Source organism: Pseudorasbora parva, chromosome 17 (assembly GCF_024679245.1).
Source record: "Pseudorasbora parva isolate DD20220531a chromosome 17, ASM2467924v1, whole genome shotgun sequence".
Classification (NCBI taxonomy): domain Eukaryota; kingdom Metazoa; phylum Chordata; class Actinopteri; order Cypriniformes; family Gobionidae; genus Pseudorasbora; species Pseudorasbora parva.
In genome coordinates, this window is record NC_090188.1 from 10,911,937 (window position 1) to 10,929,190 (window position 17,254).

Here is a 17,254-nt window from a genome sequence, read left to right on the forward strand (position 1 = left end):
AACTTGACTTGAGAACAAAAACTCAGCAAATATAGAGATTTATTGTGTCATTTCACCATTCAATAAGTGATGCCATTGGAAATACAAACCAGCCTGAAACCCTCTTGAACTGTCTTAAAATCACAGCTCTTGCTAATTATAGGTCTATGTTATTCCCCCCAGTTTCCTATCTAGATTGTATAAAGCTTTCTATTTGGGGTTATTATCATTCTATACCCAACAGCAACTAAAAAAATTAATTTTAGGCTAAACTTTGATCAAATCAATACCATGCAAATAGCAGTATATTATTTATCTAAGGAGGCCAAACAAACAAGACATGGACTTTCCACCTCAGCTTGTCTACAATTGTGCTTTATATTGCAGATGCACAAGTCACAATTTCATTTTTCTCTTTTGTTTCTGTTGATTAAGTCAGGCACCTAAAATTAAGATGCTTTGTACTATTAGCATCCTCTTGGCATTAACAGGTAGGTTTATACCTGCTTTCAGTATGACATTTACATTCACACAGGTAATTAGACTTCTAAAATAAAAATAAATACAATGCATTGTAATATATTGCTTGATAAATGCTGTTACTTGACATGTTGAAGTGCTTTGGCCTGAAGGTAACACTACTTCTCACTGATTAAAGTTAATTTGGGAGCCTAGAAGTTGTATAAAGACATCTTTTTATAGGCCACCTAGTGTGTGTAATGTTACGGTAATGAGCATTTTAATAAGCTGAATTTTGCAGCAGGTAAATGCCAGCCTAATAAACCAAATCTACAAATGCTGTTTAATAATGCTGTTGGCTCTCCTATTGTACTATTATGTGCATGAACTTCCCCAGCATGGTAAATTCTATTTAACTAATGATTATGTGTTCAATTTATGTGTAGGACTATACCAGTCTGCTCTGATCAGCAAGAGTCACAAAGGAGACAATCCTCTGCTGCAGTATGTGGTCAATAACTCTCTGAGGGAGCACCCAGTGCTGACCAAACTACGACTGGTGGGTAGAAAAGCAGTGCACCTTTAGGACATCTGTATATCTACAATATAAAATAACTAAATTCATAATGTTAAATAAAAAAGTAACATATATATATATATATATATATATATATATATATATATATATATATATATATATATATATATATATTGTTTTTTTGTTTTTTAATTGTGTAGGATTCAAGTCTTAAAAAACAGTTGTGAATTTGCATCTGTTGTGCAAAAGTCTTTAATTGAATGCCTTTTTAATATATACACTCTACTTTATTAGTTATACCTTTCTAGTACCGGGTTGGACAAATGCAGTGACAAATCCTTTATATTTGAATCTTAAATACTTAGATATCTATATATCATAAATGTCAAAAAATACACAAAATTCAGTGTATTACCAATGTACATGTACATTTCAATTTCACTGTATATTTTAGTATGAGTCTTCTTGTGTAGTATCACACACTAACACTAGAGGTCAGTAGTCAAAGTTCATCTTTTTTCATCTGTATATTTCTGATTCAAGAAAACTATGGAAGACTCCTTGAACCTGATGATGGTGGCATCTGAGCAGGCTCAATTTATGGCTAATCTTGCAAAATTAATAGAATGCAATAAGACTATTGAAATTGGTAAGTGCAAGCAATATAATTCATGAAAATGATGTGCCTGCATTTTACTGCTTACCTTTAAAACACATTTTGCATCTGTCCTAGGTATGTACACAGGATACAACACCTTAAATATGGCTCTGGTAATTCCCGAGAATGGACGTGTGGTAGCCTGTGAAATTAATGAGGAATATGTGAAAACTGGCAAGCCATTTTTTATAGAGGTAAACCAAAGCAAAAGTCCCCCATGTTTGCAAACCCACAGGCATCAATGTTCTCTACGATCAACTTAGATCACAATGCTTTTGGGAAACGCATCCCTGAATAGTGCATTTTAATGCAGGCTACCCTTACGAAAAATAAGTATACTTTATATTACTTTATATCTAAGTGTACTAAGTGTAAGTGTACTATTTCAATACTGCTTGATAATAAATTGTCCCACTTTTTATTATATAAAGTTAACATTTAAGTGTACTATATGTGTAAAAGTAGTAAACTTTAGGTGCACAACTAGTTCACAACTATGTTTCTCATTTGTACCGCACCCAAAAATTTAAATTCTCTCATTAATTAAGCTACTTACCCTAATGTCATTCGACACCTGTAAGACCTCCGTTCATCTTCAGAACACAAATGAAGATATTTTTGTTGCAATCCGATGCCTCAGACAGGCCTTCATTGACACCAATGTCATTTCCTCTCTCAAGACCCATAAAGGCACTAAAGACGTCGTTACAAAGTCCATCTCAGTACAGTGATTGTACAATAATTTTATGAAGCGACAAGAATAGTTTTTGTGCACAAAAAAAAAAAAATTATATAATGATGTGCCGATTTCAAAATAAAGTTTTAAACGGTTATGAATTAGCGTATTGATTCATAAATCGGATCGCGGGCCAAACTGCTGAAATCACGTGACATTGGCGATCCAAATCATGAATCGATACACTGATTCATTACATTTGAAACTTTATTTTGAAATCAGCCCATCACTTTATAAGTTTGTTTGTTTGTTTGTTTTTGTTTTGTTTTGTTTTTTATGGTTGCGCACAAAAACTATTCTCGTCGCTTCATAAAATTATTTTAGAGCCACTGTAGTGAGATGGGCTTTGTAACGACGTCTTTAGTGCATTTATGGGTCTTGAGAGAGGAATGATATTGGTGTCAATGAATGTCTGTCTGAGCCATCGGATTTCAACAAAAATATCTTCCTTTGTGTTCTGAAGATGAACGGAGGACTTACGGGTGTCGAACGACAATAGGGTAAGTAATTAATGACAGAATTTTTATTTTTTGGTTGAACTAACCCTTTAAGTATACAACTATGTTTCTATTTAGGTATTATATATTTATATATTTTATAGGCTAGCTTCTTGAAATATACCTTCCCTGGTGAGAAATAAATATACTAAAATAAATTTGAAATAATAAAAAAATATGTTTATTTTATGTTACGTATACTGCAAATACATTTTCATTTTTATGTACGTAACATAAATACCCTAAAATTGTACATTTAGTATACAAAATTGGTGCTAAATCTGCTTAGTCTGCTCATTTGGAGCAACTTATTTTGTGCTAAATGTACTTAGTTATCCGGAAAAAAAGTAAAGGTCCAAGTAAAGATATATTATATCTTGGTACTGCAATCCCTTTCAAATAATTGTAGAGCGGTGTATCCCCCAGACTCGAGGTTGCCAGATATGCTGCAGGATCAGCAGGAACGTTTGTAGATACAGCTGTGGTAACTAGAGCAGATTTGGCAACCCGGATGCCGAAACACTACTGACTTCGTGATTGGTCGATAGGTGGAGGGTGGAGCTTCAGGCCAAAACACAACATGTCAACATCAACATCAGATAAGGGCTGCAACAACTTTTAAATGACAATCTCCTGGCCAGATTACTGTTGTCAGTGATATAAGTATTTGAAATTAACATGATGTCTTAATGTCAAGTGACATATCAGGGCCATTTTATGATTAATTGAAATACATTTCTTACATATATTTCCTTTAAGTATATTTGATTGTACTAAAGTCGAACTATTGCAAGAATACTTTAGGTACACTTTAAATATTTTGCATTTAAAGAATGATGTTATACAGAGATCATACCATCCTTACGAATAGTGAACTTAATATTTAAAAAAAAATACTTCATAAAAAAAGTTTAAAACTTATACCAGTAAGTCTCAAGCGAAATATGTTAAGGGTTTGTAGTACACTTGGTATGAAAAAAAAATGAAATACATTTTGGTATAGTTTTTTTCACTAGGGTTTCACTGCACTTTAACTCACTTCCCACACTGAATGTGGGAAAATTCCATAAGAAAGCCAAAATTTGAACAAACATCTGAAAAAAATCACCTTTTTGTCAAAGACTACATCCGTAGATCGAGTCCATCAACACCCCCAAAGCTTCGCAGTTGTTTCCTTTTCATGGGTTCGACATTTATTTTGCTAACATTAGGCCGTTTAGATCTATATGCTGTTCAATGTTTAATGTTCATTATTTTACATTTGCGATAGCAATCTTGCATCACGTGTTTCTGCTTCTTTCGCTTGTGTTTTGATCGTGGAGATTATGTACGCTTTCAGAAAATACATAATAGCGCCCCCTATCATATAACAATGAAAACAATAGATAGTCGGACAATTGGAGTATTCAGTGGCGGGAAAAGATAGAGTGAAGTAGATTTGAAATAAATTCCTATGTACACTATCATTGGACAAGGCTACACAAAAAATCCTATAGGATAGGCCTACTCAGAATTAGGAACATATCGGTTTTCTCCTATAAATCAATATTTTCAAACAGTGTACGTTTATAAGACAGTAGGCTATAAGTAAAACAATGTGGGAAAAATATTTAAGGCTACTTAATAAAAAGAGTAAACACAACTACAAGCCAAGTATACTTAATTATACATATATCTTGATCAAAAGATTGATTGTTTTTAGAGTACTAACTACTACTAGTTCTAGAGTACTGGGGAAATATTTGATTTCGGACGCAGCGTTAAACTTTTCTGTCTAAGTCAAGTATACTTAAGTTTAATTTTAAGTATATTTCTGAGAAGTACATACATTACTGAGAACTACATAAAATAATTGACTGAAAGTAGCTATCATTTCTTATTTTTTAGTTTAAAAGAAATATTATTATAGCACAATAGCAAGGGTATGCAGCTGAAGTAATTTGTTAGGACACATCACTGCTTTAGACAACCATATGTGAAGTTGCCTTTCCACATAGGTCTACACCTACACATATCAATTTCAATAGTGATTACTGCCTGCCACTGAAAGAACACAGTCATCAGTATAAAGCCCAGCTGACCAGCAGCCATTGAAGGCAGAGATGCAGAAATGTCCATCAGACTTTACACTGAATGCTGATTGAGAACGATGTGACTGTACATTGGGTGCTGATATCTGCACAAAGCCAAATATCAAATTCCTTTATCTACAATTCCCTTTTCTTTTTTTATCCTATAGTTTTATAAGAATGGCATAAAAATAACACCCAATCAATAAAGCGAACTTACATGTCTGGGAAAACCAATGATAACAACGGGGATGTTTTGTTATTCACTAGGATTTACAAAGTAAATTTACAACAAATAACTGCAAACTATCTTTGTTTTAGGCTGGAGTGGATGATAAAATAGACATTCGCCTTAAACCTGCAGCTGAAACCTTGGGTAAAGATGTAATACAACATTATTTTATTTGGGTGTTTTTTTCAAGTGGAAATAGGCTGGAAAAAAACATCCTTGTGTCGTTTTTACAGATGAACTCATAAGTGCTGGTGAAGCTGGAACTTATGACTTTGTGTTCATTGACGCTGACAAGGTGAATTATGACACATACTATGAAAAGTCACTCCAGCTTGTTCGAAAGGGTGGCATTGTAGCTATCGATAATGTAAGTATGCAGCACACACTATTTTTGAAACAAGCCCATACATGCTGTATGGGTGCACAGTACATTTTATAGATTAATTTAAATCATTTTGAGATGAATAAAGCACATTCCTACCTTTCCTCTTTGGTTATGAGTAAGCTGGTGTCTTTCTGCTCTTCAGGTCCTCTGGAGCGGAAAGGTCATCAACCCAGCTGAAGATGACCATTCCTCACAGACCATTGACAAACTGAACAAGAAGTTACACAAAGATGAGCGGATTGATCTCAGTATGCTCACTATTGGAGATGGGCTGACACTGGCTATCAAAAGATAACCCAGATTGTTTAACAATAAATAAATAAATAGTCTATAGTAAGACTGTTTACACTTAGATTAGAATACGTATCTCTGAATAAATAACGACAGTTTCAACAGAATTGTCTGGTGTTCTTGAAAATTGTCCCATTAATATATTTTATAAAGCTAAAACAGTGCTGCAAGAGCTCTAAATATCATTGTTGTAAAAAAATGTTTGCTAAGCCACGTGCTGAACCCTTGCAGCGTCGTAAGGCTTGGCCACAAGATGGCGGCATTTCTCTTTTCTTTCAAGTTATTTAGACTGAGGAAAAACATTAGTGCCTACTGCCTACTAGCCTACTTATTCAGTTGTGTGCAACGTAATAATTTTTTTGTAATGTACTATCTTTAATTGATATTTAAAGTGACAACTGATTGTGTAATCCACATTGAATCAATGTTTAGGCAGTCAGAATCTTGATGATCTATTACATTCTAAACATTTATTTCTATCGCTGATAGCAATTTTACATTTCCTTTTCCTACTCAATAGTTGTTAATTTAGCATGAATAAAGGAAGTAGTGTTACATTTTAATCGGATGTTGAAGTTGTAGCCTACCCTTAAAGTTTCGTTTATCCGAAATTAGGGCAATAGCCTACATGGAAAGTGAAACTTAACTGGTTATTGCAATGTTAGGTAACCTACCATACTGTATAAAAACGGCAAACGTTGTTTCGATGAACACCAGAGGAGTTTTCAGATTTGTAGAAGGTAAGACTTTGCATCTGCTCTCATAATGTGTTAATATATTTAATTAATAAGTATTATACAGATAATAAGCTACTTATCAATATAATAAACTGTTGCTAAAGCTTTTGAAAAAAAAATATTATATCAGTGAATGCGTTTGATCTAGAATTCCTTTTAATTAAGATTCAACAAATATTTTACAAATAAAATTTAAGATAGCAATTTATGCAAATTATATTTGACTGACCATTTAATTTTGTTTCTCTAGATCCAATTGAAAATAAGGCCAGTCAGATATAGGCTACTGTATACAAAGTTTGACTGAGAAAAAAAGACATTTATTTTGTAATAAAAAAACATTTATTTTGTGTTTTACACAATAAGAAAATGTCTGAGGACAGTCTTAAACTGTTGTCGTGCCACTTTACTTGGGGCTTGCTAAAGGAGGATGCTGACCTCAACTTTCTCGAAGTGAAAGTTTGTGAAAAACTTGCTGTAAAATGCGAGTATGGAGGAAACCTGAAACAAAGAGAATTGAATTTGTTGGCCTTCATTAAACATTTGCAAGGTTTTAACGATGAGGCTCTTAAGAACCTACAACTAGCAAAGGAGGAACACTCGGACGATGACAGGAATGTGATTGTGATGTATGGAAACCTGGCCTGGGTGCACAGTCTCATGGGCAATGCGACTGAGGCTGAGAAATACATTGAGAAAGTAAACGAAATCCTTAAGGCTTTCCCTGCGTCATCACCAACAGAGCTTCACAGAGAAGTTCACAGTGAAAAAGCCTGGTCGCTTCTCAAGTTTTCTAGAAAGTCCTACGTCAGGGCCAAGGAGAGTTTCCTTGAAGCTCTACAGAAAGAGCCGGAAGACAAGGAATGGAACACAGGCTTTGCCTTTTCTCTGTTCCGTCTGGAGGGACTGAGGATTGGTCAGGACAAGCGTGTACGTTTTGAAGAGTCTCCTGCTGTGCTCCAGTTGAAGAAAGCTCTGAAACTGGACCCGAACAATGCAATGATTCATGTGTATCTGGGGCTCAAGTGCTACAAGAATGACAAGAACGCCGAGGCATGGCAGTACATGACACAGGCGATCACAATGGCTCCAGATAACCTCAGTGTGGTTTTACATGTTGCAAAGTTCATGAAGAAAGAGCAGCGTTATGACACGGCCCTGGAGGTGTTGCTGAAAATGCTGAAGAAAGCACCGGACTCGTCACGCTTACATCACGAGATTGCCAACAATTACCGCTGGAAAGCCATGCAGATTGAAGACTTACACAATCCAGAGTTGCTGGGCCTTTGTGTTCACCATTTAGAGAAGGGTGCCAGTTTAAACCCAGGTTACATATACCCACAGCTGGAGTTAGCGCTGAGGTATTCCGAACTAAAGCAGATGGCTAAAGCAGAGCAGAAGTTCACTGAGCTGTTTGCCCTTCCTGACCTAAAGCCAGCTGACTGTCAAGCCTGGCATCGCATGTATGGGGATTTCAAACTATACAGGCTGGGCTCAGAGAGAGCTGCGGTTGAGCATTACAAACAAGGCATGATGCTCGGAAGAGTGTCCACAGAATGGATCAGCTGCAGAAACAGACTGAGAAAAGTCCTTCAGCGTGACAGACGGGACACATACGAGATCCAGACATTCTTTGCTTCCTTTAGAACAGAGAACAAAGATTGAGAGAGAATACGTTCCACTCGTGCATATGCTTCATTCATGCCATTAGCTGAACAATAATCCTCGCTTTTTATGAGTGATAAGTGGACATTTGTGTAAATTAATCTAGTCTGTGTGTGTCCTGCCTTTTATCCCCCTCAAAAAATCCTTCTTTTTATATTTACTTTTTTTTAATCACACCCGAAGAACAATAAATATAAAGGTTTTTTTAAACCTGAAACATGTTTTATGATATATATTTTTAGGAATTTTAAAATGTTAACTATTAAGACACGAAAGGAAATGCATTTAGCTATAGGCTACTATGAATTACTTGGATAAATATGACACAGTAGCTTGATTTCATTGGAACTTTACCTTATATACTAGTCTTTATTTAAAATATTCAAAGTTAAGTCTAAAGCAGACATTTACACCATATTGTTGTTGAATTGCTCATATTTTGTTCAATAGGCTGGGAGGGATTTTGCTTCATCTGAAATTCAAAAACACAATAATTTTTTATTTTTCTTCATTTTCATTTTCCCTGTTTTCACACATTATTGAGCAGAGCCTCCTTTCTGTTTCTGTTTAAGCTGCTGTCATTAAAGAAAGAAGGAGAACATACCAAAAAATGAGACATGCTAAATAGAAACAAGAACTAGTGATATCAAACAATAAAAATAAAATGTTAATAATAAAAGTCCATCTTTCTAAACTACATGTAGGCCTACTAGCAGGAGAAGGCAGACGGGTGTATTTATTATTGGCTGCTGTTGGATTGAATCCAGCTCACAGTGACCGCTCAGCATGACTGAAAGTGTAGAGCTGACTTGTGCTTTCTGCAGCACAAACATGTACTTTATAGCTTGAGTAATGTTATTACTGACACTGCAGTAAAATATATGCAAATATGACATAAGAGGGCATGTTAAATAACATAGGTCATCACAGTTCTGTTGAAAATCACAGAACGTGTAACATTCTGCTGTGTAGGCATTTGCATAAAAATAGCTACTACGATTACATACTTTTTAAAAGAAAAAAAGAAAGAAAGAAAGAAAGAAAGAAAGAAAGAAAGAAAGAAAGAAAGAAAGAAAGAAAGAAAGAAAAGAGACAGTTGAAAGGATGATGCCATTATGACATTTTATGTAGGCTAATTGTATGATGAAAACTGATGAAATCTTTGAAAACACTGTTAAAATGTGTTTTTCCTGTGTATTCTATAAGCATTTTCTATAATCAGTTCCTCGTGTTCGGTGGGTTTTATATATATATATATATATATATATATATATATATATATATATATATATATATATATATATATATATATACACACGCTGTAAAAATGTAGACTACAGAAAAAAAGCCTTTTACATATTCTAGCATCTTACTAAACAAAATATTTAGGTAGGCTATAATGTGAGTTGGGAATCTGCGGACGAGTGGAGTTGGTGTGACTGTGACGTCACATCGGTTCCCTGGAGATCGGTGGAGGAGTGAGTGAGTGAGTGAATGCGCAGGATGCTGAACTGAACAGCTGATTCTGTGCATTTAACCAAAATGGACAGCTCCATTCAGCTAACCTAGCATCTACTGCAGTATAAAAAGGGGAGCAATTTCACTAAACGCTACGGAGGAAAACGCACCAGCCTCACAATGGAACGTTTTCTTCATTCACCTGGCCGGACACGGGAAGAGCACCGGTACCAAACGACGCGTCCTTCATCGCAGCTCATCTCAAGGTCCGCCTTTAGCCTTGGGTCCACAGCACCACTGAGAGGTAATGAAACCCTTACCGAATTCGCCGCCAAACCGGCAGACAGCTTAGATTTTTCAAACAAATATGCAAGTGGCATGAGGAAAATGAGTGAGAAAGAATTACTGCAGGGACTCAATGACCGCTTCGCGGGATTCATCGAGAAGGTTCATCACCTGGAAAATCAAAACAGAGCGCTAGAGAGTGAAATTGAGGCCATTAGACTCCGAGCAAAATCATCTTCCTCTCTATCCAAAGAGTATGAATCAGAACTTAACGGTCTGAGGCAGCAAGTTCACGAGATTGGCCTTCAAAAGAATCAGATTGAGATAAACCGTCAGAATCTGGAGGACGAGTTTGACACTTTGAGAGAAAAGTATGAAATAGAGGCTCGTGGTCGAGTTGATGCTGAGGACAGCATTTCAGTACTGAAGAAATGCATTAATGATGCATACCTAACTAAGCAAGAGATGGACAGAAAAGCCAAAGCTCTCGAAGAGGAGATTGGATTCTTGAAGAAAAACCACGAAAGCGAGGTAGCAGAAATGATGGCCCAAGTCCAAGAGGGTCATGTGACCGCAGAAATAAGTGATTTTAGTAGAAGTGATGTCACTGCAGCCCTGAGGGACATCAGGATGCAACTTGAAGGTCACACCGACTCTGACATCCGATATGCTGAGGAACGCTTTCGGGCACAGCTCGCCAAACTGACCAAAGCTGCTGAGGTCAACAGAGAAGCTCTCATGGCCACTAAAGCAGAGATTAATGAACACCGGAGACAGCTGCAGTCCAAGAACATTGAGCGCGACTCTGTGAAAGGTGTGAGGGAAGCACTGGAGAGGCAGCTGTATGACCTCGAGCAGCGGCACAATGCTGAGATCCATCACTACCAGGTAGGATACCATGAGATGCACTGTTCAGCCTAGAATATGTTCAATCATTCAGTGTGTGGGATACTGAAATAAGAGCAATTCACTTTCACTCAAGAAACAGTAAGATGAACACTATCCGTGTCGGGGAAAATTACTTTTAAAAGGAACAAAATATTATGTTAATATATAAATATATAAAATATACATTACTATATTCTGTTAAAAGTAATTGCATTACTTAGTTTCTTTTTATGATAAGCTTTTTGTTGTGGTTTACCGGGATCATTACAGGTCAGCAGCAAAGACATTGGAAAGTGAGATTAAATGCATGCAATTATATTTGTAAAATTTCACATTTAATTATTAGAGGTTTGTGTAATATTTATATTTGTGTAATATGTAATAAAGTTTGCATTTCACAGTTTTTATACATTTTGAGGAATTTTTTGAGCAAGTGAAATTAGTAAATGCTCACATTTAGTCTAGATTTACAATAACCATCATGTTTGCGCAGCGCACATAACTTGCATTACTTTTTTTTTTTTAAAGTAACTCAGATATTTAATCTTAAATTTAAAAGGAGTGTTTATTTACTAGTTACTGTAATGCGTTACCCCCAACACGGAGCACTATACACCAATTATTCATACGGTAATCTAAAATTCAGTACCAGTACCAGATTGTTGTTCTCCAATGCATTTCCATTGTGTTTACTTCTTTTGTCCATGTTGCAGGACACAATCAGAGAGTTGGAATTTGAGCTGAAAAATGCTAAATATGACATGAGCAGCCATCTGAGGGAGTACCAGGACCTTCTCAATGTCAAAGTGGCACTGGATGCTGAAATTTATTCCTACAGGTACTGCTTTGATTTACATTAGTATTTGATTTTTTTGAGTACTTTGATTTTACATTTGAGAGATTAATAATAAAAATGGATTGATCTAATTGATAATTATTTGCTTGTGTATTTTTACCTTTACATCCCTGAATATGTCCATAGTGTTAAATATTCATCCAGTTAGAATTTAACAGTGCAAATTAACAGATTTTCAGCTTTATCGGCAACCCAACGGGGTTTTTTTTGTTGTTGTTTATTCGTACCTGGAAGGTGTAGTCTTGAGTAGTCTTGTTATGCCATTGCAGATACCTTCAGCAGCACAATCACTTATCACGTGATATACAATTAGAGAGGGAACAAAGCAATATTTATTAAACAGGAATGTTAGGCTAATTTGAATTTAAAATAATCACTGCTATGTGCATGCTTTTTATTCCAATTTTAATTAGTTATTTTGTTGATTGATTATAGCGAATTTAAAATTTCAACAGAATTCATTTCATGATTTTGTTGGTAGCTTCCATGTCTGTCTAGGCCAATCAAAGTTAGCCTCTGCTTACTAGGATAAGCCTAAAAAAAACACACAAAAAAGGACACATTTTTGACAATATTCATTACGTTGTTGAAAAAATTATAATATTACTGTAGTATTACTAGAAATGTCTAATGGGTACTCATGTCAAGTGTCTCACATCCATGTCATTAATCCCATGACAGAGATACTGAGAGATGACCTGAGGTTTTACTTAATGACCCCTTGTGAGAAATACAGAACTCATGTTATCACAGTTACAGTTATCATGGAAGGGGTTGCAAATATTCATGCAAATTGAAATATTATCGTTTCTAATGCATTCAAAATCCAGTCCGAAAATTATCATATCCCTATTCCTAAAACGTACCCTACTCATAACGTATCCCTAAAATTAAGATATTAATATTGAATAATAAGATTTTGAAAAACCAGATGTGGACCATGGCAGTGAGTCAGTTCTGAGTTAGAGACAGAGGAAAATGATGTCAAACCAAGTGATGAAAAAGAGGATGATTCTGTGGTAAGAAAGATGCTGACTCTGAACCAACTCAAGGAATGACACTGATGTAGAAGCATCTAACCCTGGTTGTAATCAATGTTGTCAAAATTAGTCAGACTCCTACTGCAGTTGAGGCTTAAATGTAAAATATACTGGTTGTCACTAGTTGAGCACAGTGAATCTAAATATTATTCTGAATTGTTTTATTTTGTTTCCTTTTTTTTACAGGAAACTTTTGGAGGGTGAAGAGTCAAGGTACTCTACAATCTCAGATGCACATATTTCAGTACCATACATTTACAGACAGTCACCCATCTATACTCTCCCTTGTGTCAAAAGGCAGGGGGGAGCAATTCGAAAAGCAGAGCCTCAGTACAAATTTGTTGAAGAGATTATTACAGAGACAACCAGAGAAGATGTGGAGATATCGGACAATGGCTCTGATAAGAGCGGGGAGGGGAGAGAGGGTGACAAACCAGATGAGGAGAGCAGTGAAACTCCTCAAGAGGCCGAAGATATTGAAGAACCATCTGTAGAGAACGGCAATGAACACAGTCCTGAGTTAGAGAAAGAGAAAAATGAAGTCAAACCAACTGATGTAAAAGAGGACGAGCCAGTTGAAAATACTCCAGATTATTTTGAGGTACGAAAAGATGCTGACTCTGAACCAACTCAAGGCTCTATAGAAAATGCCACTGATGAACAAGATAAATGTGAGGAAATAGACACAAAAGACACAGAGCAGAAAGACCTGAAGGATAACACAAATGGAAAAGTTGAAGAGCCTGAAGAGGAACATGTGACTGATAAACCAGCTGAAGAGACAGAGAAAGATGTCCCCAAACCAGATATGTTAGAAATGCCAGACAAATCAGAAACTGGATCAAAAGACAAACCATCTCAGGAGCTACAAAGTCCTGGAGCAACGACTGAAGTAAACACTAAGCCCAGTGGACAAACTGTGCAGGTAACTTCACCAAAAACTGAAGATGAGAAACAGAAAGATGCTAAAATCTCATCTCAAGAATCCACAACTAAAAAATCAGCAGAGAAAGAAACTCCAGTTCAACCTGTAGATGAAGATACTCCGAAACCAGATAAGCAAGAACATGCTGAGAGTGGAAAACAGACTACTGGAGAGGACACAAAGGAGGAGACCTCTGCAAAAAAAGACAAGTCTGATACTGTAAAGGAAGAAACAACAAAATCGGAGCCTATGGAAAAAGACCAAGGTGAAAGCAATAAACTAACAGAGAAACCTGTTGAGAAGAAGCAAGAGGCTCAATCAAAGGAAGAGGAAAAGGAACAAAAATCTCAGGAGTCTGTTAAAGATAGCAAAGTTGCTGAACTGGTAGACAATGTGAAAACAGAAAAAGGTGAAAGTATCAAGCCTAAAGAAACAGAAAAGACACAAAAAGAGCTTTCAAAGTTTGAAGAAGAACAATCACAGCCTGAAAAGTCAAAGGAACCGGAGGACATCAAAAGTGATGGCAGTGTAGAGAGCATCAAAACAGAAAAGGTTGAGCTTGCTAAGCCTAAAGAAACAGAAAAGACACAAGAGGACCTTTCAAAAGTTACAGAAGAAAAATCACAGCCTGAAAAGTCACAGATACAGGTGGACAGCAAAAGTGACAGTGTAGACAGTGTCAAAACAGAAAAGGTTGAGCTTGCTGAGCCTAAAGAAACAGAAAAAACACAAGAGGACTTTTTAAAAGTTACAGAAGAAAAATCACAACCTGAAAAGTCAAAGGAACAGGAAGACATCAAAAGTGATGGCAGCGTAGAGAGCATCAAAACAGAAAAGGTTGAACTTGCTGAGCCTAAGGAAACAGAAAAGACACAAAAGGACATTTCAAAAGTACCAGAAGAAAAATCACAACCTGAAAAGTCACAGATACAGGTGGACAGCAAAAGTGATGGCAGCGTAGAGAGCATCGAAACAGAAAAGGTTGAACTTGCTAAGCCTAAAGAAACAGAAAAGACACAAGAGGACCTTTCAAAAATTACAGAAGAAAAATCACAACCTGAAAAGTCACAGATACAGGAGGACAGCAAAAGTGACAGTGTAGACAGTGTCAAAACAGAAAAGGTTGAGCTTGCTGAGCCTAAAGAAACAGAAAAAACACAAGAGGACTTTTTAAAAGTTACAGAAGAAAAATCACAGCCTGAAAAGTCAAAGGAACCGGAGGACATCAAAAGTGATGGCAGCGTAGAGAGCATCAAAACAGAAAAGGTTGAACTTGCTAAGCCTGACATTTCAAAAGTTACAGAAGAAAAATCACAACCTGAAAAGTCAAAGATACACGAGGACCACAAAAGTGACATTGTAGACAGTGTCAAAACAGAAAAGGTTGAGCTTGCTGAGCCTAAAGAAACAGAAAAGACACAAAAAGAGCTTTCAAAGTTTGAAGAACAGTCACAACCTGAAAAGTCAAAGGAACAGGACGACATCAAAAGTGATGGCAGTGTAGAGAGCATCAAAACAGAAAAGGTTGAACTAGCTAAGCATGACATTTCTAAAGTTAAAGAAGAAAAATCACAGCCTGAAAAGTCACAGATACAGGAGGACCACAAAAGTGACATTGTAGACAGTGTCAAAACAGAAAAGGTTGAGCTTGCTGAGCCTAAAGAAACGGAAAAGACACAAGATGGCATTTCTAAAGTTACAGAAGAAAAGGCAAAGAAACAGGACGACAGCAAAAGCAGTGTAGAAAGTGTGACAACAAGTGGAGGGGAAGTTGAAGTCAAGGAGAAACAGGTTGATGAAACACCAAGTAATCAACCCCCCAAAGCCAAGGAAACAAAATCTGATGCAAAGCCCGAGCAAAAGGATACTAAAGAAAGCAAAGTGGAGACGCATGAAAAAGCCGAAGAGGAGGATAGTATGACGACCAAAGGCAGTGGAACCAGCAAAGATGCTAAAAGTAAAGAAACTGTCCCAAAAGTCAAAGAATTAGAGAGCAGTGAACATGAAATGAAGGCTGCAAAATCTGAGACATCCACCAAAACAGAAGCTAAAGTTCTGGAGAAAACTCCAGAGCAGATCAAAGAAAACAGCGAGAAGGACAGCGTGGACACCAAAGGTCCAGAAGAAACAACTAAACCCACTAATGTAGTGTAGAATAACAGCAGAAATTACTGATCAAAATGCCTTGAGAAAAGAGAATGAGAAAAATGTTTAAAAAAGTAACCTTGATGAATGTAATATAAAAATTACAACCATGCAAGTAATCTCAGTTGAGCATGAATTTTAGAAATTGCTTTCTGGAAGTTCTGATGCAGATGCATGCGTACACTGTGATCTGTGTGTACATAATGAATGAGTGAATCATGAGGAATGTATAAGATTTTATTTTGCTACATCTGATCAGCCAAATGTATGTTTCAAATAGTGCTATATATTATCTTAATAAATATTCCAGCATATCAGTTTTTGTCATGTTCATTCAATCGCTTTTCCTTCTACAGTAGGAATAGTTTTGTGAACTGGTGTCTGATGCTCCACTTCTCATCCTGGGTTCCAACACTTACCAACCAGCACTAACATATTCTCTTTAGTCAACATAACTGCTATTCATCTAGAAAGCATCATAAGGCGTGTGTTTCCTAAGAACTCACTTAAGACTTAACCAAAAAAAAAAAAAAAATTGAGCTCTTATTTTAAGAGGTCTCTACTTGGTTGAGGCAAGGTTACTTAATCTGAAGGTAAAATAAATCACATCAAGATTACCAAAGCCTGCCTCTTAACATTAAGTCTTTAGAGTAGTGGCTCTAGAGGTTTAACTTCAGGTTCCAGACATATTCACTACCGTTCAAAAGTTTAGGGTCAGTAAGAATTTCTTTCTTTTTTTTGTTGGAAGAAATCAATGCTTTTATTCAGTAAGGATGTATTAAAATGATCTAAAGTGACAGTCAAGACATTTGCAATGTTACAAAAGATACCCGTTTCAAATAGAAGCTGTTCTTTTGAATTTACTATTCATTTAAGAATCCTGATCAAAATCTATTAACATTGATAAGAAATGTTGCAATCTTAGGCAACAAATCAGCATATTACAATGATTTCTGAAGGATCATGACACTGAAAACTGGAGTGATGATGCTGAAAATTCACTTACCATCACAGGAAAAAAATCTTTTTCGAGCTCTGTTAGGTTACAAACATTCTTCCAAATATCTTCCTTTGTGTTCAGCAGAAGAAAGAAAATCATACAGGTTTGGAACAACTTGAGTGATTAAATGACAATTTTCATTTTTTGGGTGAATTAACCTTTAAAAGAAAAAAAATCTACAAAAAATAATACAATTATTATTATTACCATGAATTGCATAGACTTGAAACTTATGTAGATTACATAAAATGCAAAGAAAAATTTGCTATTTGAAATTTTGCAAATGCGTAGTAGCATTTTCCCACTAACAGTAAAAACAATTTAAATGAAGACTGAGGTTGTTTTTTTTAAACCACTGTACCACTTTACAGTTGATAAAACACTTTTTTAATAAAACAAATGGATGAATAT

General features: G+C 36.0%; 3 protein-coding genes across 4 annotated transcripts; all 3 read left to right on the plus strand.

Annotated features, from left to right (window-relative positions):
• Window positions 1-315: 315 nt before the first annotated feature.
• Window positions 316-5,951, plus strand: comtd1 (catechol-O-methyltransferase domain containing 1). Its single transcript, XM_067422387.1, has 7 exons — window positions 316-470; window positions 885-997; window positions 1,520-1,625; window positions 1,710-1,828; window positions 5,258-5,312; window positions 5,402-5,535; window positions 5,696-5,951. The coding sequence occupies exons 1-7, from the start codon at window positions 434-436 to the stop codon at window positions 5,846-5,848; spliced, it is 717 nt and encodes a 238-aa protein (XP_067278488.1). The 5' UTR covers window positions 316-433; the 3' UTR covers window positions 5,849-5,951.
• A 139-nt stretch (window positions 5,952-6,090) lies between these two features.
• Window positions 6,091-8,505, plus strand: ifit8 (interferon-induced protein with tetratricopeptide repeats 8). The gene is made up of 2 exons (XM_067422386.1): window positions 6,091-6,584; window positions 6,832-8,505. Exon 2 carries the CDS (start codon window positions 6,951-6,953, stop codon window positions 8,244-8,246), a length of 1,296 nt encoding a protein of 431 aa, XP_067278487.1. The 5' UTR covers window positions 6,091-6,584; window positions 6,832-6,950; the 3' UTR covers window positions 8,247-8,505.
• A 1,138-nt stretch (window positions 8,506-9,643) lies between these two features.
• On the plus strand, window positions 9,644-16,160 carry LOC137045615 (novel protein similar to vertebrate neurofilament, medium polypeptide (NEFM)). 2 transcript variants are annotated; one of them, XM_067422356.1, is made up of 4 exons: window positions 9,644-10,877; window positions 11,591-11,715; window positions 12,960-12,986; window positions 13,071-16,160. In XM_067422356.1, the coding sequence occupies exons 1-4, from the start codon at window positions 9,885-9,887 to the stop codon at window positions 15,850-15,852; spliced, it is 3,927 nt and encodes a 1,308-aa protein (XP_067278457.1). In that variant the 5' UTR covers window positions 9,644-9,884; the 3' UTR covers window positions 15,853-16,160. The 2 variants fall into 2 exon arrangements, with proteins under 2 accessions (XP_067278457.1, XP_067278456.1); XM_067422355.1 differs by having other exon boundaries at window positions 9,645-10,877; window positions 12,960-16,160.
• Window positions 16,161-17,254: the final 1,094 nt, after the last annotated feature.

What these genes read in the sequence shown, in the direction of transcription:
- comtd1 (XM_067422387.1), top strand. Translation starts at nt 434, where the DNA reads ATGCTTTGTACTATTAGCATCCTCTTGGCATTAACAG. An exon ending in CATCCTCTTGGCATTAACAG is followed by an intron (nt 471 to 884) that starts GTAGGTTTATAC and finishes ATTTATGTGTAG; the next exon opens with GACTATACCAGTCTGCTCTG. An exon ending in ACCTGCAGCTGAAACCTTGG is followed by an intron (nt 5,313 to 5,401) that starts GTAAAGATGTAA and finishes TCGTTTTTACAG; the next exon opens with ATGAACTCATAAGTGCTGGT.
- ifit8 (XM_067422386.1), top strand. Translation starts at nt 6,951, where the DNA reads ATGTCTGAGGACAGTCTTAAACTGTTGTCGTGCCACTTTACTTGGGGC.
- LOC137045615 (XM_067422355.1), top strand. Translation starts at nt 9,885, where the DNA reads ATGGAACGTTTTCTTCATTCACCTGGCCGGACACGGGAAGAGCACCGG. An exon ending in CTGAGATCCATCACTACCAG is followed by an intron (nt 10,878 to 11,590) that starts GTAGGATACCAT and finishes TCCATGTTGCAG; the next exon opens with GACACAATCAGAGAGTTGGA. An exon ending in GCTGAAATTTATTCCTACAG is followed by an intron (nt 11,716 to 12,959) that starts GTACTGCTTTGA and finishes TTTTTTTTACAG; the next exon opens with GAAACTTTTGGAGGGTGAAG.